The sequence below is a fragment of the Fundulus heteroclitus genome, chromosome 13 (assembly GCF_011125445.2).
Source record: "Fundulus heteroclitus isolate FHET01 chromosome 13, MU-UCD_Fhet_4.1, whole genome shotgun sequence".
NCBI lineage: Eukaryota > Metazoa > Chordata > Actinopteri > Cyprinodontiformes > Fundulidae > Fundulus > Fundulus heteroclitus.
The window spans coordinates 19,579,512-19,603,867 of record NC_046373.1 but is presented as its reverse complement, the minus strand read 5'-3'; the positions used below and the strand labels follow the sequence as shown (position 1 = coordinate 19,603,867).

Here is a 24,356-nt window from a genome sequence, read left to right as displayed (position 1 = left end):
GCAGCATCAATGCTAACGCTTGCTTCCTCGATGCGAGCCGCCATTGTTGTTGGAATCTCACGGTGGCTTCTCCACTACGTCACATCCATGAAACACCCGCCCTGCGTCCTGATTGGCCAGACCAAAAATTTGGTTGGGGAAATCATTTTCAATGAGCCGTGTCCCAGATGTATGTGAGTGGAGCTAGGCGGAGCGATACATACAGCTGGCTGTTGTCAGGTTAGTAAACCATTGCATTTAGGAGAAAATGAGGGTTAAAATGCTGTCCACTGTATGCAGTCAAAATTTTCAGCGTTAGACTTTCCTCCTCTACAACCATACCCACTGATGACGACCTTTCTCATAAATGTTTAGAGTTTTTTAAGGATGCATTAACTTTACTTTGTTCTCTTGCTTTTTGAGAACTAACTAGTGTTTCCTAATGGGGTTAGGCTCTCAAAGTTTGTGTCAAGAGAGGCAAAATTGAAATGTTTCGAGTTTTGAGCATCTTTATTGTCACTTTCACCTTGCAATACGTTGCTCTATCAGGCTGGAAAATACACATCATCACCAGAGTGTGCCTGGATTGCTAGGAGTGTATCAGCACACTTTTCTACCAACATAAATATTACATCCAATTATTAGGAAAATAAAACAAAACATTCTCCTTATAGATGTAAAAGACCATAACAAACCATTTCTTAATGGGTTCATTATGTCCTTGACTAAAATGTATTGGACTAAAATGTAGCAAGAATTAGTTGCCACAAACCAGGCTAAAACTAAAATGACCACAGAGGACAATAATGATCACATTTGTCAAAGGATTGGGATTCAAATTGAATTAAAAGGATTTAAATAAAAATGTGTAAAGATATGGCGGAAATTATTCTTAAGAGGTTCCAAGAAGGATTCTTTACAGAACTCCACTTAGTCCTTGATGGTTTTCCTGGACAAAAGTAGCTCCTTTGTTGCTCTTCTCGTCACTCACTGCATGTACAGATGCTGCCACAGCCGCCTGATCAAGCCCTGCACTGGTGGTACCACGATTCTATATTGCACACCTGAGGAGATGGTCATGGCTCTTGTTGGACACCTGTGGAGGTCGTGAATGACTCAGACATGGAGAGCTCTTCTTTCAGGTGTAATACGGCTAGACATTTTATTACATGTGAATTAATTTTGATGCAATTATGTTTTTTTTTTTGTCCCATAACCATTGATTACGCACAACAATGACGTTTAGGCATGCTCAACTCTCTTTTGCACTTCTAAGACTGGAAGCGCTAAACAAAACTGCTATTTTGCAGCTTATACATGTCATTTGTTAATTTTTTGCACTTTACCACCTTCCAGAAATTTGTATAATAAATCTACCCCTTGAATTTTAGAGCTGATGCCACATTAATAAAAAGAAATGTGGGTTGTCAACCTCATCTTTCCATGTTAAATTCAAATTGCCACATATTATACTTAACTAATAAGTAGTCCTATGTGATTAACCTCTTAGTTGTCTTTAAAGAGGCAGTTTAAAACCTACTAAGACAAAAACATACCAACAAACCTAAATGAAAGGACAAAAAGTTTAGAAACACATTAATTTAACAATCTTATATAAAAAAATCTCAACATTTAAAAGCTGGTTGCCAGTTAATCCTCTTCAGAAATGAATGGAACAAAATCTGATGTTATCCACACGAATCTTTATCATCCATGTTATAAATGTACAACTCAGGAAGGATAAAAACACTTCAGCAGAAGCAAAGTTCTTAACAGAGAGCTGCGTGAGATTGGTCAAGAAGGCATACAAGAAAAAGATTTTGCTTTTCTTACAATTTAACAGTTTGAAATGATGAAGGCACTCGCAAATAATGTCTTGGAAAATGTAAACAATTTGGCATTACATTTTTTTTTTTTAATAGCTCTTTACCCACCAACGGCTTTCTTTGTTCCATAGTACTTTCAAAATAAATGAATATTCATGAGAATAAATATCAAACTAAACTTAAACTATTCTTATGACCTCCCGAAATGAAAAACTTGAAATCTGTTTGAATTAAACACTGCAACTAAAATGATTTACTAGCTTTTCAGTCAATACTGATCTTCTAAAGAACCATAAAGTGCATCTCAAGATGATCCTGACATAAAAAAAAACAAAAACAAAAACAAAATCCAACACTTAATGGATATGTTTTAGATTACTTCGGCCAGAAAACAATCAAGTTACTGATCGGCTTGCTCAAACACATTGCTCCCAAATTTAAACATTTGACGGGACTAAAACAAATAAACCATCAGAAAAATGATAAGACTTAAAGATTTCAAACAAAACCAACATTTAAAACAATCTCTGTGCATTCTGCCTCTCAGAAAAGCAAATATTTAAAGACATATTTCTGCAAAGGCACGTTTCAGTTCGCAGGGCAGGCTCAGCACCTTCACTCACACTATTAAAATATTATTAATCAGCAAATGTTTAGTTTTAAACCTCGTTGGAGGTGCAGCATTTCATCGAAAAGAACCAGGGTGGCCAAAAACTGCAGCAGAAAAACATTTTGAAGGAATAAAAGTTTGGACTTGAGGTGATTTATGGTCCATAGGAGAAAAAAAAACAACAACTAATCACCGCCACAGTTACAGTACTGCTCATCAGGACATCTCTGCCATCAATGTGTTTATTAAGAGCAAAAATAGGCAAAGTTTTGCATGAACGCTTTGAAAAGTGTTAACCAACGGTGAGGACGAGAGGAATTATTGCAATCGCCAAGTTTGTAAGATAACAAAGCTGCAAGGAGGCAGGTTGGCAAAGAGCAAAACTGTATGAAAGGAAAGCTGTTCTGCTGCTTAGAGGCCAATCATGGCTCACCTTTCCTTCTTAATTTAGTGTGTAATCCAGAGAGAGGCCAAACGATCCACTCTGAGCTCACTGCCTTTCTAAAAATGCAGAGTATAAATGAGAGCGTAAATCTAAGTGCGACGCCTGCTGCATGTTCTCCGGCCTCCACAAGAGGGCCCCGTTGTCACCCGTAACACCCGGCGCCTCTCCATCAGTCCATCTTCCTGTGGTTGTTGTTGAGGATGGAGTGACCGTTCTGCATGTGGCCGTTCTTTGGCTTCTTTCTTAGCTCGCCGTCGTCTTCGTCGTCCGAGTCCGTCTCCTCTTTATCGCTCCGCTCGTCCTCCACGATGTCCTGTCACAAAAGGGAGCAGCGTGGAAAACGTATTCTGCTAGGCCGAGGAGAGTTTGTTACATTGACTTACAAAAAGCATTCACACATGCTGAACCTTTCCACATTGTCACGTTGCAACGACAGATTTCAGTAAATCTAAGTTTTTCACAGTTAGAAATCTGAAAAGTGTGGCATGCATTTGTATTCATGCCCATTTAGAAGATTCTCTGCAGAACTTTCTTTTTGCCTAATTTCTGCCGCATGTCTATTAGGGTATGTCCAACTTTGCTCTTCTGCAGACTGCTGGAAGGTGAACCTTAGCCCCAGATCTTTTGCCTCTAAATTGTTTTTTACCCACGATCTATCTACCCACAATCTATCTAGCCATCTATCTACCAACTTTTTGCATAGTTTTGGCCAAACAGTTTAATTTTGTTCCCCATCTCCCACTTGTTTCCTGCGTCTCCTGCATGGCTTATGGAAAACTACAAAAAAAGTATTCCCAAAAGTTAAAAAACAAAACAACTGGACTTTTTTTTACGAAGTTTGAGGACGTTTCCATCCAGAAAGCTTTCTCAATTCAAATGTCTGGAGTAGTGTGGAGTTCCAAGCTTTATATTATGGCCCTAAAAGGCCTTGTTTTGGCTTAGGTAACATGCAAATTGAAGTCCAGTTGTTTTGTTTAACTTTTTTTATAGAATGATCATGACCTGGATGAATAAGATTTTTTTTTTTTTTTTTAGGTGAAGATTCTCAGTTTTCCTTAAACAATAGCTTTCAAGCTAGTTTTTGTTTGTTTTTTTTGGTAGATGCCAAATTTCTACATTTTTAAAACAACATGCTGCCCTGGCAGCAGATTCTCATACCTGAGGTATGAATCTCTGCAGCTACTCCAAAGTTAACACATACCTCCCAACTCTCCTGGCATGGCCTGTCTGTTTAGGCAGACGGTCATGCCTTGGTAGGCTTACCCAGTTGCCCTTCTCTTTCCTTCCATGTATGATGGATTAAACTGAGCTCTTTGAGATGTGTAAAGCTTGACATACTGTTTTATAACCTAACCACAGCTTTTTTTTCCCGACCCCCTCAGCTCTGTTCCTTGGTCTTTGTGCTACTGCTTGTTTACCAATGTTCTCAAACAGAACACTCAGGCCTTGACAGAACAGCTGGATTTAAAAACTGAGAATAAACTACTCTGTCTTAATAAAGCCAAATGGTTGCTCTGGATTTTATTTGAAAGGGCGCTACATTTTTTCATTTTTATTGGCAAAGAAATGTTTCGTGAAACCGTACATCCTTTTTATCCCACTTCGTTATTTTCCACTACTTTTACTGGGTCTGTTGCAAAGAACCAAACTACCAATAAAACTCATTGATTTCTGTGGTTAGTAGCGTGACAGAATGGAAAAAGCTCAGTTACCAATGGCCTCGCCAGGCACCGTACTTTGTGAAAAGCAACTCTCTTATTTCCCCCTTACGTTTCCTGGCAGGAATTTGATGACCATTCGAACTATGAGCACCGTCCAGAAGATGTGCAGGACCAGCAGCACCACCAGCAGCCCGTTGAAGAAGTAGAAGCCGAAGAAGGTGGAGTAGATGGTCAACGGGTACACGCCTGTCGCATATATGATCCTGGCGAGAGGACAGAGGGAGAACAAAGGGTCCACTCAGAGCCGCCATCATTTATCCTCCAGAGCCCGTTGAGAGGGGGCCAGGAGTTCAAACAAAGCTTCTGTTGTTCAAAGAGGAAAAAGCCTGAAAAGTTCAGCTGATATCTCCAAGAATAAAAAAAAAAAAGAAAAAGGACTATTGTTGCATTTTATAAGGAGACATTTGCTGCTTTTTCAGTGTGAGGAACATAAACGCACAGGCTGAACAAACATTAATAACAAATTTAAAATCATATCTCCCTGATTTCCCCCCTTCCACCACCCCACACTGCTGGTCTCTGTTGAACAACTGATATTGTGACAGAGTAGGAAGTGGCATCCTAAGAATGAGAGAACTTACACCAACTTGTTTTTTTTGGCTGAATACTGAAGCCATGTTGCAGCGAGGGGGTATTATCACTCAGGAACAATCACTAAACCCAAACACCAGTCAGTCACTTAAATGTTTATGAACCTCCAGACAACACCTGATGTTTTTTGTAAATTAAATAAAGGACACAAAACTATTCTATTTTCACAATATAAGCAGCATTAAAAGCCTCGTTTGAGGATGCCACACAGATGCCCAACTGGGCTTAGGTTTGGAGACTAGCTGGGCCAGTCCAGCACCTTTACCGTCAGTCTCTTTGGCAAGGCAGTGGTCACCTTGGAGGTGTGTTTGGGGTTGCCCTGTTAGAATACAGACCTGCGGCTCAGTTTCTAAAGGGAGGGGATTGTTGTTTGCTTCACTATCTCAGAGCATATGTTGGTATTCGTGGTTCCCTCAAAGAGCTGTAGCTCCCCACAGTTTGACTGCGTACCTCTCAGCTGAGCCATCTAAGGTTATCTCGGTCTCATCAGACCACAGGACGTGGTTCCAGTGATCCATGTCCTTAGTCTGCTTGTCTTCAGCTGACGGCGGGTTTGTTGCGCATCATTTTTAGAGGTCGTTCCCAGAAGACGGCCATCTGTACCAACGGTCTGAGCCCTTCTCTGGTGGGACATGGTGAGGCGTGTCCTGACAGGAACCCGTCTCGGTAAACCGCTGTACGGTCACTGTGCTGCCGCTCAGTTTCAGAGAGTTGACGATCTTTTTTCAGCCTCGGCCATCTTTATGTAGGGCAATATTTTGGTCATGGAGGAGCCATGCTGAACTTCCAGGGACCAGCATGAGCGGTCGCGAGAGTGACGACACCATATTTAACGACGCCTGCTCCCCATTCACAACTGAAAGCTTGTAGCACTAACAAATCACATGACACTAGGGAGGGAAAATGGCTATTTTGGGCGCGATGAGGACATCTTCACTAACTTTCCCTAACTTTGTTGCCAGTCCTTCACACATTAATGGCTTTGTGTTGAGGCATTTTAAAAAGGGGACAAAAAAAAAAAATCAACACTTTTACACAAGTTGTACACGGACCACTATACATTGTATCAAAGTCTCATATCTTTAGCTAAAGAAATAAACTGGAAAAATGATTCTAAATGATCCATTTCTAATCAAATGACCCCCCCCCTCCTCCCACCCGTTAATCTTGATGCGTACAAACAAAAAAATGCAAAGAAAAGCACAGACGGATATAAATTCAGCTGTGCTCTTTAAAGATTTGCGGCACATTTAAAAGAAACTCTCCCAGCTCTGCAGCCATCACTTACGTGTTCCTATTGAACATTAGAAGAAGCAAATACAATGAGAGTGATGCATCTTGTTGCGTGATGCTTTTCTGTTTTACCAGAAGGGGAAGATGATGAGGCGGGTAATGATGAAAACTGCAGCGAACGCGGTGAAGATGAAGTTGCAGGTTTTCTTCCAGCCTGCATAGTTAAACATTTTGGCCGACTATAAAGAAAGCAGAAGAAAGGAGAGATGTCAATGTCATTTCTCTGAGTTTCTTTTCTTTTGTTTTTTTAAACCTCTGGAGTGCAGTGAAACTCAACTTACACCTGAGTTCCTCTAATTCGCTATGAGGTTATCTACAAAAAAACAAATATTCTGGTGATGAAAGTGAGCTCCAACAATGTAAGCCGCTGCATAGCTTTGATGTAAAGACAGGATTATTTCTGTTGCTGTAAAGCTGTTCAGTTATTCTACCCCAGGAGAAATGTTAGAAAAGAAAGCAGCAATGTCTTTTTATTCCTTCGCCAACGGCGATCATTCTCCCACCTGTAATTTACCCTCTGCAAATCACAAACTGCACGACGCACAGTGGCGGTTCCAGACCAAATTTACCAGGGGTCCAGTGTTTGGTCATAGTTCATGTTTAAACCAGGAAAAACAGGGCAAAATGTGATCATTTAATATATTAATTGAGCCAAAAAGCCACTTGTGGCTCTTGAACTGCAGGTTGCGTACTCTGGAAAACCGTGATGCTGTCTCAATACGGCTGAAGCTAAAAGTGAAACACATTGACTTAAAAATTACTGTTAAAATAAAAATGTAAAGGGTAAGAAATGAAATGGGCCCAAGGGACCAACCAGTTATGGTTTCTGTCCAGCACATATAATCATAAGAAACAGATTCAGGACTATGTCTTAAGTACAGGGTGCGTAACAGGGGCATTGCCCCCTATTGGCCCCCGTCTAGAACCGTCCATGACGGCACAGTTGGAGCGATGCAGAGCTCCTTCAGGGACGGGCTGCTGGATCCCAAATGCACCAGGGAACATTATCTTATCCCCCCCCCCCTTCTTTTTCTTTTTTTTCCTATTTAAATCATTAATCATGAGGGAACATCATCACAGGTTATCAGATAGTCTAGCAGCTGCTGGAAGAAACTATGTAACCAACACCGCTGCCAAAAAACTTTTGCATTACTGCTGTTCTTTGCACAGGTTTCCAAATTCTTCTAAAAAGCTTAATTTTGCACAAATGTAAATTTATATGCAAAACTGTTACAAGTTGTGCTTTTTTTATACCTGCTATTTAGTCATAACGAACATTTTCTTACCTTACCTACTGTAACTGTGCAGCTTCGATTGTATTACTGTTGCTTATTCTAAGCGAAAGTCTGTTTCGACTTGCCAGACGCCGGATCTTGTTGACACATTGAAATTTACCCAATGAGGGACTTTTCCATTTTATTCTCAAATTACACAGCAAGATTTAACTTTCAATTCTCACGAAGTGGAGATAAATCTAGTTTATAGTGCTGATTGGTAAATTGTCCACAGATGAGATGATTAGCGATGTTTTCTGCAAAGAACCATTTAGGTTCAATATGTGGAAAACCTCATGTACACTGGCAAGTTATGTGAAATTGTGTGCCTGTTTTAACAAAGCCCCGGGCCTAAGGTCCTGGGAACCTTGTTAATATAGCATGGCTTTATGAACTTTGAAAAATGAAAACACAAAACGAAAAATAATAAACTGATGCATTTAGACAGTTAACTAGAAATGGGGTCACTGAGGTAATTAACAAAAATAACGACCCCAAGCATACCGTATTTTTCGGACTGTAAGTCGCTCCGGATTGTACGCGTCGGCGAAGTTGTAACCTGCCCAGACGTCAGACCTTTAAGCTAGCGCTAGCTGCTATTAGCTTCATGGACAGCCTAATAACAGGGTTCTGTCGTGAACCGTTTCCTTCGAGCTGCACCACACAACGCTCCGCTGCGTAAACGCAGACTGAAACAGCCAAAACAACAGTCAGTGTGTTCAGTTTTTGTTGTCTATAAGTTAATGTTTCAATTCATTTTAAGTTGAGGTGACCAGATTTCTCTCATGAAAACCGGGGATGTCTCTGATTTTGTTGACAATCTCCATCTGGGGGTTGGGTTGTTTTGCATGATATGCAACGCTGACGGGGCGGGGCAGGCTAGTTCGGCTCAGCTCTTCTACCACGTCGGGACAGTTAGCCACAACTGAACAGTGATTATTATTATTTCGTTGTTTTTTAAGGGATATTTTGATATGACGCTTTGAATTTCTATAAACACATGAATCTTTGCAACAGACATTTTGGCCGGCGCACGTCTCATACCTCCATAAGATAGTCCGAGGCGTCGTGCACCAACATGATCAAAGTCCCAGCTCGGATGTAGTTGACCAGCCAGGAGAAGCTGATGAGGAGGATGGTGGCTACATGGTGAACTATTTGTTCTTTGAAATCCTTGACGGGAAGAAATAGATGATGTTAAAAACCCGAATGCATCCAGAGTTTGGTCACTTATTGATCGTGCTGTGAACATTGCTCACTAATGCAACACTCCAGATACCGTTTTTTTCCCCTCACTAATGATTTACTCTCCGCACAAAGTAGAGCACACAGTTAAAAAATAAAAAAATAAAAATAAAAAATCAACAACAACAATGCTAGCTTTAAAGACATGGGAGTAAGATTGAATATTTGTTTTCACACTTCCAGTTGAACTTCCTGATTAAAATGGAGATTTCAACTCTGTGGCCTTCTGCTAAACTTTAACCTACTTCCTGCTAAACCCTGCTTTGGTTTAACAGATTATCAGCTTTCTCTGGTTTGGGGTTCGGAGTTTTAACTCTTTCCGAACAGCATGTGAATCTCTTGCACATATTAACCCAACGTGGTGCGCGCCAGCGAGGCTGGAGATCATCTGTACGGGGAGTTCAAAACGCCGACAGCTCAAGCCGATAACGTGTAGAGATTTACCAAGGAAATCAATGCCCCAACCTCAAAACACTGTACGAACACAAGAGATCATTTTCAGGCACTTAGCACATTATCTCTCTTGATGGAAGGTTTCTTGGGGGGTTATCACATAAGAAGCGAAAGAAGAAAAAAAAACAATTTAGCAACAACGCGGCTCCACTTACCTTCCGTTTGACATCTGATGCTACGCTGAATATAAGGGAGACGTAGAAGCCGAGTTCAATCATGTAGTACCAGTACTGGCAAGGCAAGAGCGGCTGGAAAACGAAGAAAAAAAAAAGGAAAATGTTTCGCCATTGTTCATTAAAAATACGGGAAAACACAGCAGACCATCTGGATGATTCTGAAATATATCCCAATAATGAATGAATTACCATTTTGGGGAAGTTTTCCCACACCATCGTTACGTCATGGAACCATGGTTTCTAAAGGAGGGTAGATGGAGATAGAAACGCATCACAACAAAGATATTTCAGAATAAATACACGTGAACAAAAATTTACTTATGTTTACACACCTACAGCTGCAGTTGAACGACTCTTTTTTATAGAAAAAGGGTGATTATATTATGGTAAAGTTTAGATTCACTATTTATTTTTAAATCAACATAGATTCAACTTATACATGCGTTTTTTTTGTGTGTTTCATCTTGATCAGAAACCTTAGGTAGACTACATTATTTCTGAGACGTGTTCCTGGCCAGATATTATTTTATTACCATTTTATTTTATCTTTCAGAAAACAGTTGTATAGATGGCTAAAGTCTGGTTCAGAGTGAACTTCTTTGCTGTTCTCACAGGTCACTGTGCCATTTAAACTTTGAACTTCAGATCTGACCTGTAAACGGTCTAAACGTGATCTAAGTTGGTTTTATTTAAAACAGAAAAAACACAAAAAAATCATGCTGCTGCTTTAAAAAAAAAAAAGTATTGTTTATCACTGTGATAACAATGTTATCTATTAAAATCACTTAGTGTTGTGATTTGTAGACAGTAGTAAACATACAGGATAAATTTGCTACGCTGCTAGCGGCTAGCCAACTGTAATTTTAAATTGTTAGCTGAATAAGAATGACTTTGCTACGCTGCTAGCCAACTATAATTTTAAATTTTTAGCTGAATAAGAATGTCTTTCGCAATCGCAAATATTGCATAACAGCTGAATTTGTCCTCCGCTTTCTCCCAGAGGCTCAACGGCCAGGGTGCAGCAACATGTGGGGGTGGGGAAACGCTGCAGTACTCTATGCTCCACACAGCCAGGGGGAATTCTCTGGTCATTTTGGCCCATTTTCTGAAATCTCAATAAAAAGGAATTCAAATCAAAGGAACGGAAAGATTGAGAGAGGGCTGCTTTGAGCCTCCAGTCTTGTTATAGCTGGACATGCCTCGGTTCAAAAGACTAGATCCAGCCTAAAGTTATCTTTAAATAAATTGCTCTGAATGATAAAGTGGAATTCCACTGGCTTTTTTTAAATTTAAAAGACCCAAAGACTGAAAGAAAATGCCCATAGCTTAACTTCACCACCGCCGTGGTTACCAGTAGTTACACCAACCTTTTTGAAACTGCTACTTCATTGCCGTCATACGAAGGGCTACCAGTACAGACCTTTGAACTAGAAAAATTAGAGCTCGCCTTAACTTTGTGTAATGTAAACATGTTCCTAAATGCTTTTGTTATTTTAAATTCTACATAAATACAAGTATGATTAAAAAGGAAGAGAAACTGATTAAAATAACATTTTACATGCAGCTCACTGGAGGGTTGTGCGATTACTTGAACAGGCTTGAGGGCCCCACATATAGTCCTTATGGGCTACCTGGTGACCCCTCGGTTATACACATTGTGACTTCAGATTACTACTTTTATTCTACACACAAAAGCACCGTCTTGTTGGCGAAGCAACTGTCTAGTGTGATCACATCCTTTCTCCTGGCAGTGCATTTCTTTGCCCAGTTGATAAGCCGCAAACAACATGGAGCTTGACCGTGTTAAAAATCGGCAGGTCTCGCAGATTTATTGGCTACACGCTCACTCTTCTGCTTTTATTGTTTCACTTAGGAAACTTCCGCCTGTTCACCAATGACAGGTTTATGACTCTAAAGTTCAGCTGCATGACCAGGTGATACGTTTTCTTTTTTTTTTATTTTTTTTTTTAACCCTAAGAAGAATCTGTTTTGGGTGCGTTACTCACATCAATGAGGACTGCCAGGCCAGCAAAGAAAGCAAGAAGGTAAAACGTAAACCTCCAACTGTAAGAGAAGGCATAGTTACCTCAGAACATTGAAATATTTATGATACTAATGCTGTGCACAAAAAAACCCAAAAAACAAACAAACACATGATCAAGCGGTGTTCAAACATGGGTATAAAACCTTTGTGATTATGGAATTTATGAGAAGGAAAAGGGTTTAGCTGTTGTCATATTGGCTCTAGATATCAAATTACCCAATCTGTGCTTAAAAGGATCCAATAAAAATTTACTTTTTTCGCCTTAATAAAAAAAACAATAGTGATAATACAACAAATGGATTCCACAATGACCAATCAGATGGATAAAGCAGCAGGTGGGAAACACCTGGCGTGGATTCGCTTTATCTCAGCAGAAGCCAGTTTCCTCCTTGTTCTGCGGCTGAGCATCTGCATCCTCCCGTTCAGTGGGTGGGGTCGGAGTAAAAAAATAAAAATTAAAAAAAAAGGAGCCACTCGTGATGAAATGATCATCTGTGCCGCGTGAAACGGCTGAACGTGGTGCAATAAAAACTTTAATGTGCGGCAAGGATGTCTTACAGCGGAGCTTTACAAGAACAGCGTCCATAAATCACCGTTATTGTTTTACTAAAGCAGCTGCCGGTGGGGGTTCAAAGCTGGACAGTCCTGCGGTTCCTACGAGAGACAACTTCCCTATGAAGTGTGGCTTTGCAGGCTTTTATGTTGCCATACTTTGAGTCATGAGGTGCCCTCTCAAATGAAAAGTTTCTTCAGTCTGAACTGAAACTATGTAAACCCTGAGAATCATAAAAGGAAATTTAGTATTGTAAGAGGAAATTGAAGGATTTAGATGTAGACCCACCTCGCTTCCTGAAACTTTTTCAGCTTGCTGGGTCGCTCTTGATTCCTCCGCCGCCTGAACCACCTCTGGACCTGTCGCACTGAACAGCCCGTCTGTTTGCTTAAACTCTCTATGGAGCTCTAGAATAAAAATAAATAAATAAAAACAGTGGGTCAAAAGCCAAATCCAGAGCTGCATTCGGGTTTCCTCGCATTGCAACGACTCTTTACAACTCCCCACCAGGATTTCAACACATGCCATTCCATTGTTTTCCAGGCTTAGTTTTCAAAATTCTTGGTTAATGGGTGGATGAGCAGATGGGCAAATGGATAGTTAAACGGAGGAAAGGATGGATGGATTGTTGATAAAAAGGATGGATGAAATGGCTTTTTTTTTTAACCAATCTGTATAATCCTACCCAATCTGTATAATCTGATTGAATTTGATTTTGGAAAGTGCCTTGAGATGACATGTTCCACGAATAGACGCTATATGAATAAAATCTAATTGAACCGAATTGAAAAAAGGGAACTGAAGGCAAGTAAAATATTAAAAATGAATGCATTTGTCCTTGATTTGAGCAGGCAAGTTCAAATGATGTGCCAATTGCACTTACAACAGGAACAGCTCATCTCCATCTTATTTCACGTGCAGTATATCTAATTATCTTGTTTTAGGGGTCAAGATACTAATTCCATTATCAAATAATCTTATACACAGTCTCAAAACGAGGACAAATACACCAATTTCAGGAATATTTTGCTTACTTTTAGTTCCCTTTTTGCAGTGAAATGGATGAATGGATGAACGGATAAATTGTTGGACAAAAGGACAGATGGGCAGGCGGATGGACAAGTGCATGGATGGATGGATGGAAAAACCCCTCAACCCAGTGTTTCAAATGCATAAATTAATTCAAGGTTTAATGATGAGATTTAAACAGGCATGAAGCGCCGAGGCTTGCAGTGGCAGTACCTGTGTGGGATGTATCGATGCGCTGCAGAAGTGGGACTCCAGGAGGGGATTCGGAGAAGCACAAACACGATGCTTGTCTCTCACTCCCAGCAGAGCGGCCAAAGGAAGAGCTATTGTCCTGGGAGGAGAAAGGGGTGCACATGGCGGTTAATGTCTGACTGAACGTCGTCAGATACGACCAAGCTAGAGACGGCGACGTAGACCACGGAGGAGCATTACTCACTGCTCAAATATCCGCCTTATGACGAGGAAGCAGAGAGCGACGGGGAGTACCGCCCAGAGGTCCCGTGTTTTAGGGAAGGTTTTGCCGTCGTGATCCTTTAGGTCGTCCCAGCCGTGTCCGTCTGGGAACCAGATCCAGTCGGCCCATATCAGCTCACTTAACCGAGATAACATCCTAAACACACAAAGAAGGGTTGTTTTATCTTGACAGAGAAAAGAAAATGTCCTTCGTTGATTTCCCTAACAGATGAGTTTTCATCTACAAACTCAGCCATGAGAACATGCAGACGGGGGTGGGGGGGGGGGGGGGGGTGGACAGGAAACAGAGGGAGATGAAGGGAACCGATTGTGGACGCGTAGGCCTGCTTGACATCCGATCACTTGCTTCTTACGCTGATAGGGAATATGGAAAGATGAATATGTCTAATTTAATAAGCGTTGCAATCAAACAAAAAGCAACCCGGCCAGGACGGAAGACCGGAATCAGAGGACTTTCTGCATCTAGAGGGTCTTACCCAACAAATCATCAGCAACAGAATAAGCAAAAACAGTTTTAGTTTTACAGAAAGAAAAAAATATATACACACAATTCCTCCAAACAACTGCATTCATATGATAATATCCATTAGATTCTTAAAAATATTGTTTGCTGAATCTAGAGAAGGAAATTACACAACTGGAGGATGTGGTCATGATCTGTTGAGCAACATCTCCACGATACAGTGCCTTGCATAAGTATTCAACCCCCTTAGGCCCTTTGTTTTGTAACGTTCCAACCTCTAAATATGTATTTAAATCCTATTTCATGTCATGCATCTGCACAAAACAGTTTAAGTTGGACAAGTGAAACCGATATAAAATGAATTGGCATGTGCGTATATGCTTCCGGCCGTATTTGCCATGAAGCTCAGAAAAAGTTCTGCTGCAAATAATTACCTTCAAGATGCCACATACGAGTCCTTTAAGCTGCTCAGTGGTCGCCACGTGTCATTCTAAACTGCACCCAGACATGGCAGAGTTGGTGAGCCACAAAACTTTTCCTTGTGCTACTGGGATTGAAACCCTGCGTCCAACACAATCACTTGGCCCACAACACCACCGAGAGACTTGCCTTCAAAAATCCCAAATCAGTGAAATAAAGCCGCCCAGTGTGAAATCTCAGCATCAAGTGTGATTCTGTCAGTATGAAACGCACCTTTTTCTGAAAGGCCCCAGTAGGTCGTAGCAGCACTAAACGGAGACCACGGAGCTCTCCAAACAAGTCAGGGTCAAAGCGGTTGAGAGGTACAAGTCAGGGTGGGGCTGTGAAAGACAGCCAAAGCAGAGACTGGAGGATCTGTCCATAGGACCACAATAAGCCATGCACTTCATGAGGCTGCAAGTCATGGTAGAGTGGCCAGAAAAAAAAAAAAAAAAACATTACTAAGTTTTAAGAATGGAAAGAAAGGCATGTTTTAGTTTGCCAAAAGGCACATGGGTGACTCCCCACATGTATGGAGGACACCGGACTACTCAGATGAGACTAAAATTGAGCTTTTCGGCCAACCAAGGAAAACCCATGTCTGGTGAAAACCCAACATTTCCCGTCACCCCAACCACAGCACCCCCACAGTGAAACACGGTGGTGGCGGCATCATGTGGTGGGGATGTTTTTCAGCGCGTGTCAATCTGCTGGGGATATGAGACTGATATGGAGATTCGCCTTCCAGCAGAAATACGACCCGAAGCTAACTGCTAAATGCTCAAGGGGTTTAAAGGGGAAACGGGTAAATGTGTTGGAATGGCCTAGTCAAAGTCTATGCAGCTGTCTCTGCATGCCAAGCGTCTTTAAAGGCTTGAAAGCTGAAGATGCACACTTTCTGATCTGACTGGAAGTGCTTTTAAGTCTCAGCTTGTTGCATCTCATCTACTTTTACTAAAGGGCCACCACCAGGGGCTTGCAAAAGTACTTATTCCCCATTAACCTTTTCATGTTTCAACCACAAACTACACTGCGTTTTAAAAGGTTTTATATGACAGACTAACACAAATTAACGCATCCATGTTTTTTTAAAGGCTTATTTAAAAGTGAAAACCTGAAAAGATTTTTACTCAGCTCAATTACTCAGATACTCCTAAGTAAAATCCAGTGAAAGCAGCTGCCTTTTTAAGGTAAATAGTAATTAGTAATGTTATCAGTATAACTGCAGCTGTTCTGTGAAGGCCTCAGAGGTTGTTTTTTTTTAGAGAACACTGGAGAACAAACAGCATCATGAAGACTAAGGAACACAGGAGACGGGTCAGGGAGAAGGTTGTCTAGTTAAAATGGCAGGCCGGCCAAGGGGAGCATGACCAGAGGAGCAGCTAAGGAGGCACACGGTAACTCTGAAGCAGCCGGAGACATTCAGGTCTTGTACTCTTCCTTGATGGAAGAGTGGCAAGCTGAAAGTATGCCAAGCCATGTCTGGGACACAACATACATGAGGAAGAAGGCGCTCTGGTCCGATCGGACCAATGTTGAGCGATTAAATCTCCCGTCCCTACATGGGACGGGAGAACATGGCGGTGGCGGCATCCTGGGGCGGGAATGTTTGTCTCCAGCGAAGACAGCGACGCTGGTCAGAGTCGGCGGGAAGATGAACGGCAGTAAATGCGGTGGGGAAAAGCTAGAGGGTGCTAAAGACTGTGGGACTTGGGAGAAGGTTCGTCTTATAGAAGCACAGCAATCCTAGACATACGGACGGAGCTAGTATTCACAGCTTTGCACTACCTTTGTGTTGGTCCATTACAAAAAAAACAAAACAAAACAAAAAAAAAAAACAATCATGAACAGTTTAGCAAGGCACTCTGGGGCCTTGTTTAACTTCCATCAAAGCCGGATAGAATGGGCGATCTAGGGCATCACATCCTTTGGTTGACCAAACTCCTAAGCGCCTCAGCCATTAACGTGCACCGAACTAACAAAACAAGATACTTAATGGATTTCTGGCGTCTGAAAAACAGGCACAATATCCCCAGAATAATGGGGGGGGATATTGTGCCGGGCAAACTGTGCTGCCTATTTGGAAAAAACCTTGGAATTAAAGCTGATCACATGCTCTTAGGCCAGATCAGTGTGGAAAATGAACAATGAGGCAATTGATAAGACACCAAGCGTGGACTGGGCGTTGTTTCGTGTGCTCTCATTTTTGCATTAGGTAAAAACGGACATTTGAATGCGAGCGGCCCCATGCGACTCCCTTTCTTCACGGTTATGAGTCAGCCGCTTTCTGGACGAGAGCGCACAAACAGCTGAGGGGAGGGAGGGTCGCTCCTTGAACTGGGACGGCGACACCTTAAGGGGGCTTTCTCGGTCGCCGGAGAACACCTTTACACCGCCACCACAGCAGGTTTTTTAACTGCAACAACCTTTGCTCCACCTTGTAAAGTTAACCTCCACGTTTAATCAACCTGCTTCCTGCATAATAAAGAGTCTTTCCTCAAAGAGCTCATCGTTTTGTGGACTTAACCCGCTGGTCGGACCTAGTCTTTCACCCGTTTCAAAAGGAACAATGCATGCCCTCTCCACTGATTGTGTTAAAAAATAGGTCAACGGATTCAGGTTCGCAGTCAGTCGTTGAGTTAACGCTGGGATTAGAATGAACCTGCAGAGACGCTGTCTGACCGATGAGGGGAACTGCAAACCTTCCCTGAGGCAGGTTGGTTGTCAAGACGGGTTTTGCGGTTCTCAAAACGTAAAGTACACTCTCCGCCTTCGGCTGATTTGAGGCGGCTAGCTTACTTTGACTTGTGGGGGGGAGAGAAAAAAAAAAAGCACATAATCAAACGAGCAGCAAAGTGAAAGCAAATGATTCAAACATAAAAGTTCTGCAAGTCAAAGATTATTCTCGTTAAATTATCCTCTGGTGTTCTTGTCCACAGAAACCACTACAACATACTAGGTGAAAAACGGAAGTGGTACCCTTATCAAACTCAATATCTCATCACCAGCTATTTTTAAAAGGGGATCATATCATGCAAAATCTATTTTTTTTAGCCCTTAAATATATAATTTATTGTGTGTGTCTATTTGGGTCTCTGGGAATGCAGACAATTGGGATTTAGTCTGTCCAGGTGCTGTGTAGATATCTTCATATTCTGTTTGGGTCAGTTTTAAAGCTCATAACATAAAGGTCAGTTTTATGTTATGTTTTTTTTTTAAGAGTACGCCGTAACGCATGAACCAGTAATTAAGCAACAATATTCCAGAGGGTGCAGCACAAGCTAAAGTGTCACATTCAAATTGTCAAATAAACGTTGAAAACATAGATGACTTTGGAAGAATTGCATTCAGAAATGCTTTTAAAATGTTTTTTTTTAGGGCCAAAACGAAACAACATTTAGAGAGGATGACCTCAAGTAAGCAGCAGTATCGGACATCTCTTGAATCAGCCCAGTGATGATAATGATTTGGGATGCCGTCGCCGTTATGGCCAAGAACCGATTGCATAATAGTTTATTTTCCTAACCTTACAACACTGTGAAAACAAAAAAAACCACAACCACACCTCTGACATTACTCGTGTTAAACTGCGCCTCGGCTCTGCATCACTACCGCTGTCACATGCCCAGGCAAAGAGCACATGGCCAGCGTTTTTCTTTTAAAGAGCGGTCCTCATCTAGTCTACTAGAAAGCAAACCATAAGATTGTTGGTCCTCAATTGTGGAAGAATATGCTTATGCACATTAGAGAGGCTCCTTCACTGCCAACTTTTAAAACTCACCTAATATTCTTTGGCTTTTACCACTAGCGGGACTCCCCCCCCCCGATTCTAAATTGGTTTTATTGTTTAAGTGTTTTTATCATAGCTTTTTAGTAGATGTGTTTCAGCTTGTAGCGATGTACAGCACTTTGTTTTCAGACGTTATAAATAAGATGGTATGGTAAGAAATGACCCACTGTGCAGCAAAATATCTATACCCTAGGGAAACAGACAGTTGTGGATTACTAATTAGAAGCTCCTAGTAGGGGTGGGCAATACGGACATTGTGGTATTATTGTGATAACGATAAAAGTGATGTTAAAAGACTATTTCAGCTTCTTGTAGTCTTAAGTCACTGATGGCTGTGACTGTATGTCACATTAGTTATATCCCAAGTAACAAACACTGTGATTACAGAATATATTTAAAAACATAAAAACAAAGTTCAAAATAGGCTTCATCGGGACACTAGCTACATTAAGTAGTGCATGTGATTTTTAATCACTAAACCCCACACAGTAACTACAATTAGATTTTTAAATGTATTGATTTTGATTTAGTTACTGCTCACAAGGAGCCAAAATAGCAATAAATAAATAGTATAAAATTACAATACTGGAAGTTTTGGGGGTTTTCAGACACAGCTAACTGGAGTTCATTGTTGTCATGATAAAGCCAAATTTAACCCCAACGATAAGTGCCCACCCCTGGTTCCTAGCAACTCTAATCAGCTTAAATTTTTTTTTTTTTTATAAAATGTTCTAACAGCATTTATTTTAGGATTGTTAGGAGGCACCGGCCGCATTGCTACAGCTTATTTTTAATTATTCATTACAATTGCCCTTGCATTAAATCTAAACAAGGTGTTGAGTGTGTCTCTAAATCTTAGGATCTCTTCTCATCATACATGATGGACCAAGACAGAATAGTGCATTTTTTTAAGGTGGAAAAACAATCGAGTTTTTAAGATGTCTCACAGAAACAGCTTTAAACTTCTCCACAACTGTATCTTTGATCTGCCGTTGCTCTTCATCATCTGCTGGTTTAGCAGCGTCAGAGAGACTCAACAGGCTAACAAAGCAGACAGGTTCTGTTCTGGGGACTCCTCTAGAACCTCTGGAGAGGAGTTTGAAAAGAAGGATTCCTCATCAAGTGAAGAACATTACGGGCAACCCAGAGCATCCTCTTCATCAGACTGTCGTACAACAACAGTTAATCTTCTTCAGAGGCTTCTTCAGAGCTGCTGTAAGACAGGCCTCTACAGAAGACCCCTTCCTGCCAACAGCTTCAAAATCTAAAAATCTTTGAAGACACCAGCAGAATATGAGTTACAACAATATTTGATTCCCCTTTGGATTAATAAAGTATTGAATTAAATAGAATTTAGTAGAATGAGAGTGAAGCGGGACGGATGCAACCATGATGCACCCCTTTGTGTTGGTCTATCACATAGAATGAACAGGTACATCGCAGCCTGTGGTTCTAAAGGTGCGTTTACATCGAACGCGAATGTGGCTGATTTACACTTGCAACACGGGAATGATGTGACGCAAAGCGACAGGCGCTGGAGTTAAAAAAAAAAGAATCTGAACTTTTGCGTCACGTCGCAACAACCAATCAGGAACTGGATGTGGCTCTGACGTGGGTTGAAGAAACGCAGCGGAAAGAAGCTGTTTTTATTCAACATGGAAGACAAGCTGATGGTGGCGGTCTGCGGAAGTATGACTCAAGCAATTATTACTACAAGACAAGTCCAGAAAGGACCAAGCCTGGAGAAGAGCGAGAGGGGAGACTGGAGTGGTAGTCAAGTGAAAGTCACCAGATAGCGCCATTGTACCACTGCATTTCTGGCTGTCGCGCGCAATGCGAATTTCAGGAGAGATTTCAGGCAAGCGACAGCACCGAAATAGTGTTTGGTTTAAACGCACGATAAGTGGCAACATGTGAAGAAAGTCAAGGAATAGGATAGGGCTGTGCATAAAAATCGATAAAGATTAATATCGATGTTTTTAAAGACGATTTAATATTGATTGTCTGCCTATCAATACAATATACCTCCGAACCCCTAGGGGGCGGTATTGCAGCGTGCCATTGCTGTTCACAGCGAGGAAGTGTAAGTGAGACGAAATTTGCGGAATGGCCGACAGGCTTTTAGATTTTAAAATGATTTTAAGCGCCTTCGTCCCTAAAATCAGACGTTTGGGCACATGTTTGGTTTCTGTGATACGTTAAATGCAATGAACCAAATGCACTTTATTTTCCTGTTAATATATCAGTGTTCAATAAATTGAACATAAATATAATATTTGGCTGATGTTGTTGATTGAATGACTGAGCATTAATTTGAAAGTAAAAATCGATATCGGAGTCAAATCAAATCAAGCTGAGCTATATCGAGAATCGTATCGGCTCATCCTAGATGATACCCAGCCCTAGAATAGGAACACTTTTGCAAGGCACAGGGTTTACAGGTGGGTGCAAAAATAAAATAAATAAATGCATGCTCATAACATTTTTCACAGATCCACCAATCAGGCCTGATAGGTCCCAACTTTATTCAATATTAAGTGACATTTTCAATTAACTTTTTTTAATAGAAATATTAGACCCTAACATTTGTTTACATTTTTTTATTGATGCAATTTTAAACTTCAGTTCTCACCTTACACAACACATAATCAACTTGTTTGACATTTTGAGATCATGAATACGACAGGAAGCAATTGCAGTCTCTGATTTCTAAAGAAAAATATGTTATTTTTCTCTTTCCCATGTATTATGCAAATTAGAAAATTTGGTGGGTGTTATAAGGGTCTGTGACTTTCAAAAACTGGAAGCAACATCAACTCTGATTAATTTTCTTTGCATTTCTTGCTCCATTGGTGTCCCAAGGAAGCAAAAAAAATATTTGCCAAAGAAATGTCTCAATATACATTTCATATAATGAAAAAAAAAATGTATTAGCGTTGCACACTATATCAAATTACAATCATGATTGACATATCTGTGTTTGCAATCTCACAAAGAACTGCTTGGATGCAATATTTGGCAGGACAATTTACCTCAAGTGATGACATGCATGCAAATTCTGTATGCCAGTAAAACACGTGGTATGCCTGATACTTTCCCTGCCCTCAAAGCCGACACCTATTTTATATTTTTTATAGGTCGCAATGATAAACATAAAAAAAGAGTGGTTGGGAGGTTGAGGTTGTAAAGAAGAAAAAAAGAAGGAATAAGAAAATGTTTTAATCATAATCATCATTGCAAATTCAGCAACAGCCTTGCATTCACTTCATTACTTATCACACACAAAAATAGGCGTTTCTACCCCCCCCCCCCCCCCCCCCCCACCCCCCATCCATCCCTTACATGCCAGTTTTAGTAAAACTCAAACCCTGCTAACCCTAGTCAATGAAAATATTTTTTGTGGAAAAAAAATCATTAAAAAGTCTGTTAAATGCTTTCTCCCTCCCATGCATTTTTGATTACAGTAAATAAGAAAGAAAAAAACAATAAATAAAAGATTTCCGCACACTTTATCTGTGCAAGATTTGACATTTCAACGTGAGCCTTCGGTCAGAATAACCTCGTTCTGATCTCACATTAAGAAGTGAAATCTCGCACAGATAAAGTGTGCGCAAAGCTTAGGTTTGTTTTGGGACTACTTTTTGGCATGCATCACCTTTGCTATGACGCATCCAGGTTGAGCAGTAAGACCTGCTGCAGCAGCTATTACAGCACATGGAAACATTTCTTCACCTAAAACTTACATTGGGAAGGAACTTGACTGTAATAGTACTGATAGGAAAATGTATCACGAAAGGGGAGTCGAGGACTAGTGCTGACACGTAAACGTCTCTGCTGGTTTAAAAGTTTTTTTTGTTTTGTTTTTTCTTCGTTTTTTTACTTTGAAGGGTGACTAAAATAAAATGTGTTGAATAAAAAAAAAAAAAAAAAAACATAACCTGGACGGATGTGACGCCATTAACAAGAACACAGTCAAAGCTATGATATATATATATATATATATATATATATATATATATATATATATATATATATATATATATATATCTCATTTTAAAAAAAGATAATAATAATAATAATAATAATAATAATAATAATAATAATAATAAGTGCACCTTGCACAAATCTAAAAAAAAAAAGAAAAAAATTTGTTAAAAAAAAAAGAAAAAAAAAGAAAGAAAAAAAAATAGACAAATGTAAAATGGAGCCGTTTTTTTCTTACCTGCCAGCTTCACAGGTTCTGACCCAGCTCGCGTCGCTGAGGCGAACCGGGGCAGGGAGCGGCAGCAGGCGCGGTGCATCCGGGGACAGACTACCTGACTCTCGAACGGAGTTCTCAGAAACGTATCCAACTCCTAAAAACAAGCTCCGAACTCGACACGAAAAGTGCGCGGATCCTCCAGATCAACGCACGTACAAGAACCGAGGACCTGGCGTCGCGACGCTTCTCTGGCTAACGTTTCAGAAGTTGTGCAACAAGTTGCGGCACGGATCGGAGCTGGAAGTTAGCTGCCCCGGCTCAAACTACATTACATTAGGATTTGAATGGTTTTAATGACGGATCGCCCGTCTTCGGCGTCGGCTCCCCCTTTTTCCTCCCTGTTCGCAAACAAACGCCGCTAAAGCGAACAAACAAGGCCTGCTAGCTAAACAAAACTTTGATGTGCAACGTCTTTCAACGGTCCGTTTCCACGGTGCTTCCTGATGGAGGCTCGTCAGCCAAGTTCGCCGCTTTAAAAAAAACCTCCTAAAACGGACACTCGCGTTTCGCGATTAAAAAATAGAACCCGTAGAATCGGCGTGCTGGGGCTTAAAGCTTATTAAAGCAGCCGAGTGAGAGCACACTTTTGGACCCAACTGCCGCGGATGCTCCGCCATGTAACGGTGCAGTCGGCTCCCCCACCCTCAACTCACCTCTCGTTTCTTCACCGTGTGCGGGCAGGTTAGTCCGGGCTGGAAAGTGTGCTCATCGGGCGGCACCGCGGGTTCCGCTTCTTCCGCTCCTCCTCGTCCCCTGTCCGTGTGGCGGCTGGGAGGATTTCATGAATGTTTCGCCATTAAAGAGGCTCCCAACTTAACTCATCATCCGGCGGCTGGATCCGTCTCTGCTTTCCTTTTTGACTCGGTTCTCGTTGAGGGGAGCAAAAGTGTGTCGCAATTTCTCCCGCAAAATCCTCCCCTGTGTCGTGATTTAAAAACGATGTAAATGTGGGTCAGACGTGTCTAGCTGTTCACTTTTTTTCCCCCTCCCCACCTTTTCTCAAACCGGAATCGTGTCGGCCGAGGCTTGCTGTTACAAATCAGCCGGAAAGTTCCAGTGACAGTGTTTCTTTTAAGGGTACTTATGTTTTACGGTGATGGCAGCCAGGCAGGCAGGCTATTTAAAGTGACGCCCCGGGTATGAGGGGTAGTCCGTGACGCCACAGCAGCGTATCTGCCGACCTGTTGCATCGAATTCAACGACCGTCTCATATCGTGACTCCAGAGGGCGCTGTTGCCTCTTCTACGCCTTAAGTACCATCCTAAGCGCCGCAAATAGGCTACACAAGATTGTTGTCCCCTTTCTGCTTATTCGTCGTGTTTAAATGTTTCGGATCATCAAAACCAATCTGATGAAGAGAACCCAAATATAATAGAAAATGCAGGTTTCAACTATTACACAAAAACAGTCATTCAGAGGAGCAACTTGGCTGAATTTGAAAATATAATTGCCCAATTTGTTAAATCATGAATTATGTGATTAACCGTATTTTTTTAATTTGTATTATTTCAATTGCACATATAAGACAAGCCTGATTACAGCCAGACGTGTATAATCAAGAGAAATCAAAGAAATTTGTTTATGTTTATTAGTTTTCAAAGGGTAATGAAGCCATTTTTAAGCCTCTGGGAATCCCTGTTAATCACTCTGTGACCTTTGACAAATGACAA

The 24,356-nt window shown here is 41.1% G+C and overlaps 1 protein-coding gene across 2 annotated transcripts; it reads right to left on the bottom strand.

The window, feature by feature from the left end:
* Nucleotides 1-1,662: 1,662 nt before the first annotated feature.
* cers2a (ceramide synthase 2a) lies at nucleotides 1,663-23,840 on the bottom strand. 2 transcript variants are annotated; one of them, XM_036145307.1, is made up of 12 exons: nucleotides 23,680-23,840; nucleotides 23,340-23,604; nucleotides 13,676-13,849; nucleotides 13,453-13,570; nucleotides 12,499-12,617; nucleotides 11,620-11,677; nucleotides 9,803-9,853; nucleotides 9,593-9,685; nucleotides 8,784-8,912; nucleotides 6,538-6,644; nucleotides 4,631-4,784; nucleotides 1,663-3,173 (listed from the first exon to the last, which is right to left on the bottom strand). In XM_036145307.1, exons 3-12 carry the CDS (start codon nucleotides 13,846-13,848, stop codon nucleotides 3,030-3,032), a joined length of 1,146 nt encoding a protein of 381 aa, XP_036001200.1. In that variant the 5' UTR covers nucleotide 13,849; nucleotides 23,340-23,604; nucleotides 23,680-23,840; the 3' UTR covers nucleotides 1,663-3,029. The 2 variants fall into 2 exon arrangements, with proteins under 2 accessions (XP_036001200.1, XP_036001201.1); XM_036145308.1 differs by lacking the exons at nucleotides 23,340-23,604; nucleotides 23,680-23,840 and adding an exon at nucleotides 22,648-23,307.
* Between the last annotated feature and the right edge of the window lie 516 nt (nucleotides 23,841-24,356).

Excerpts from the sequence above, each read along its gene's own strand:
- cers2a (XM_036145307.1), bottom strand. The coding sequence starts at position 13,848 with ATGTTATCTCGGTTAAGTGAGCTGATATGGGCCGACTGGATCTGGTTC. Across the intron at positions 13,571-13,675 it reads ATAAGGCGGATATTTGAGCA|GACAATAGCTCTTCCTTTGG; the intron begins GTGAGTAATGCT and ends TTCTCCTCCCAG. Across the intron at positions 9,854-11,619 it reads GCCTGGCAGTCCTCATTGAT|AAACCATGGTTCCATGACGT; the intron begins GTGAGTAACGCA and ends ACCCTCCTTTAG.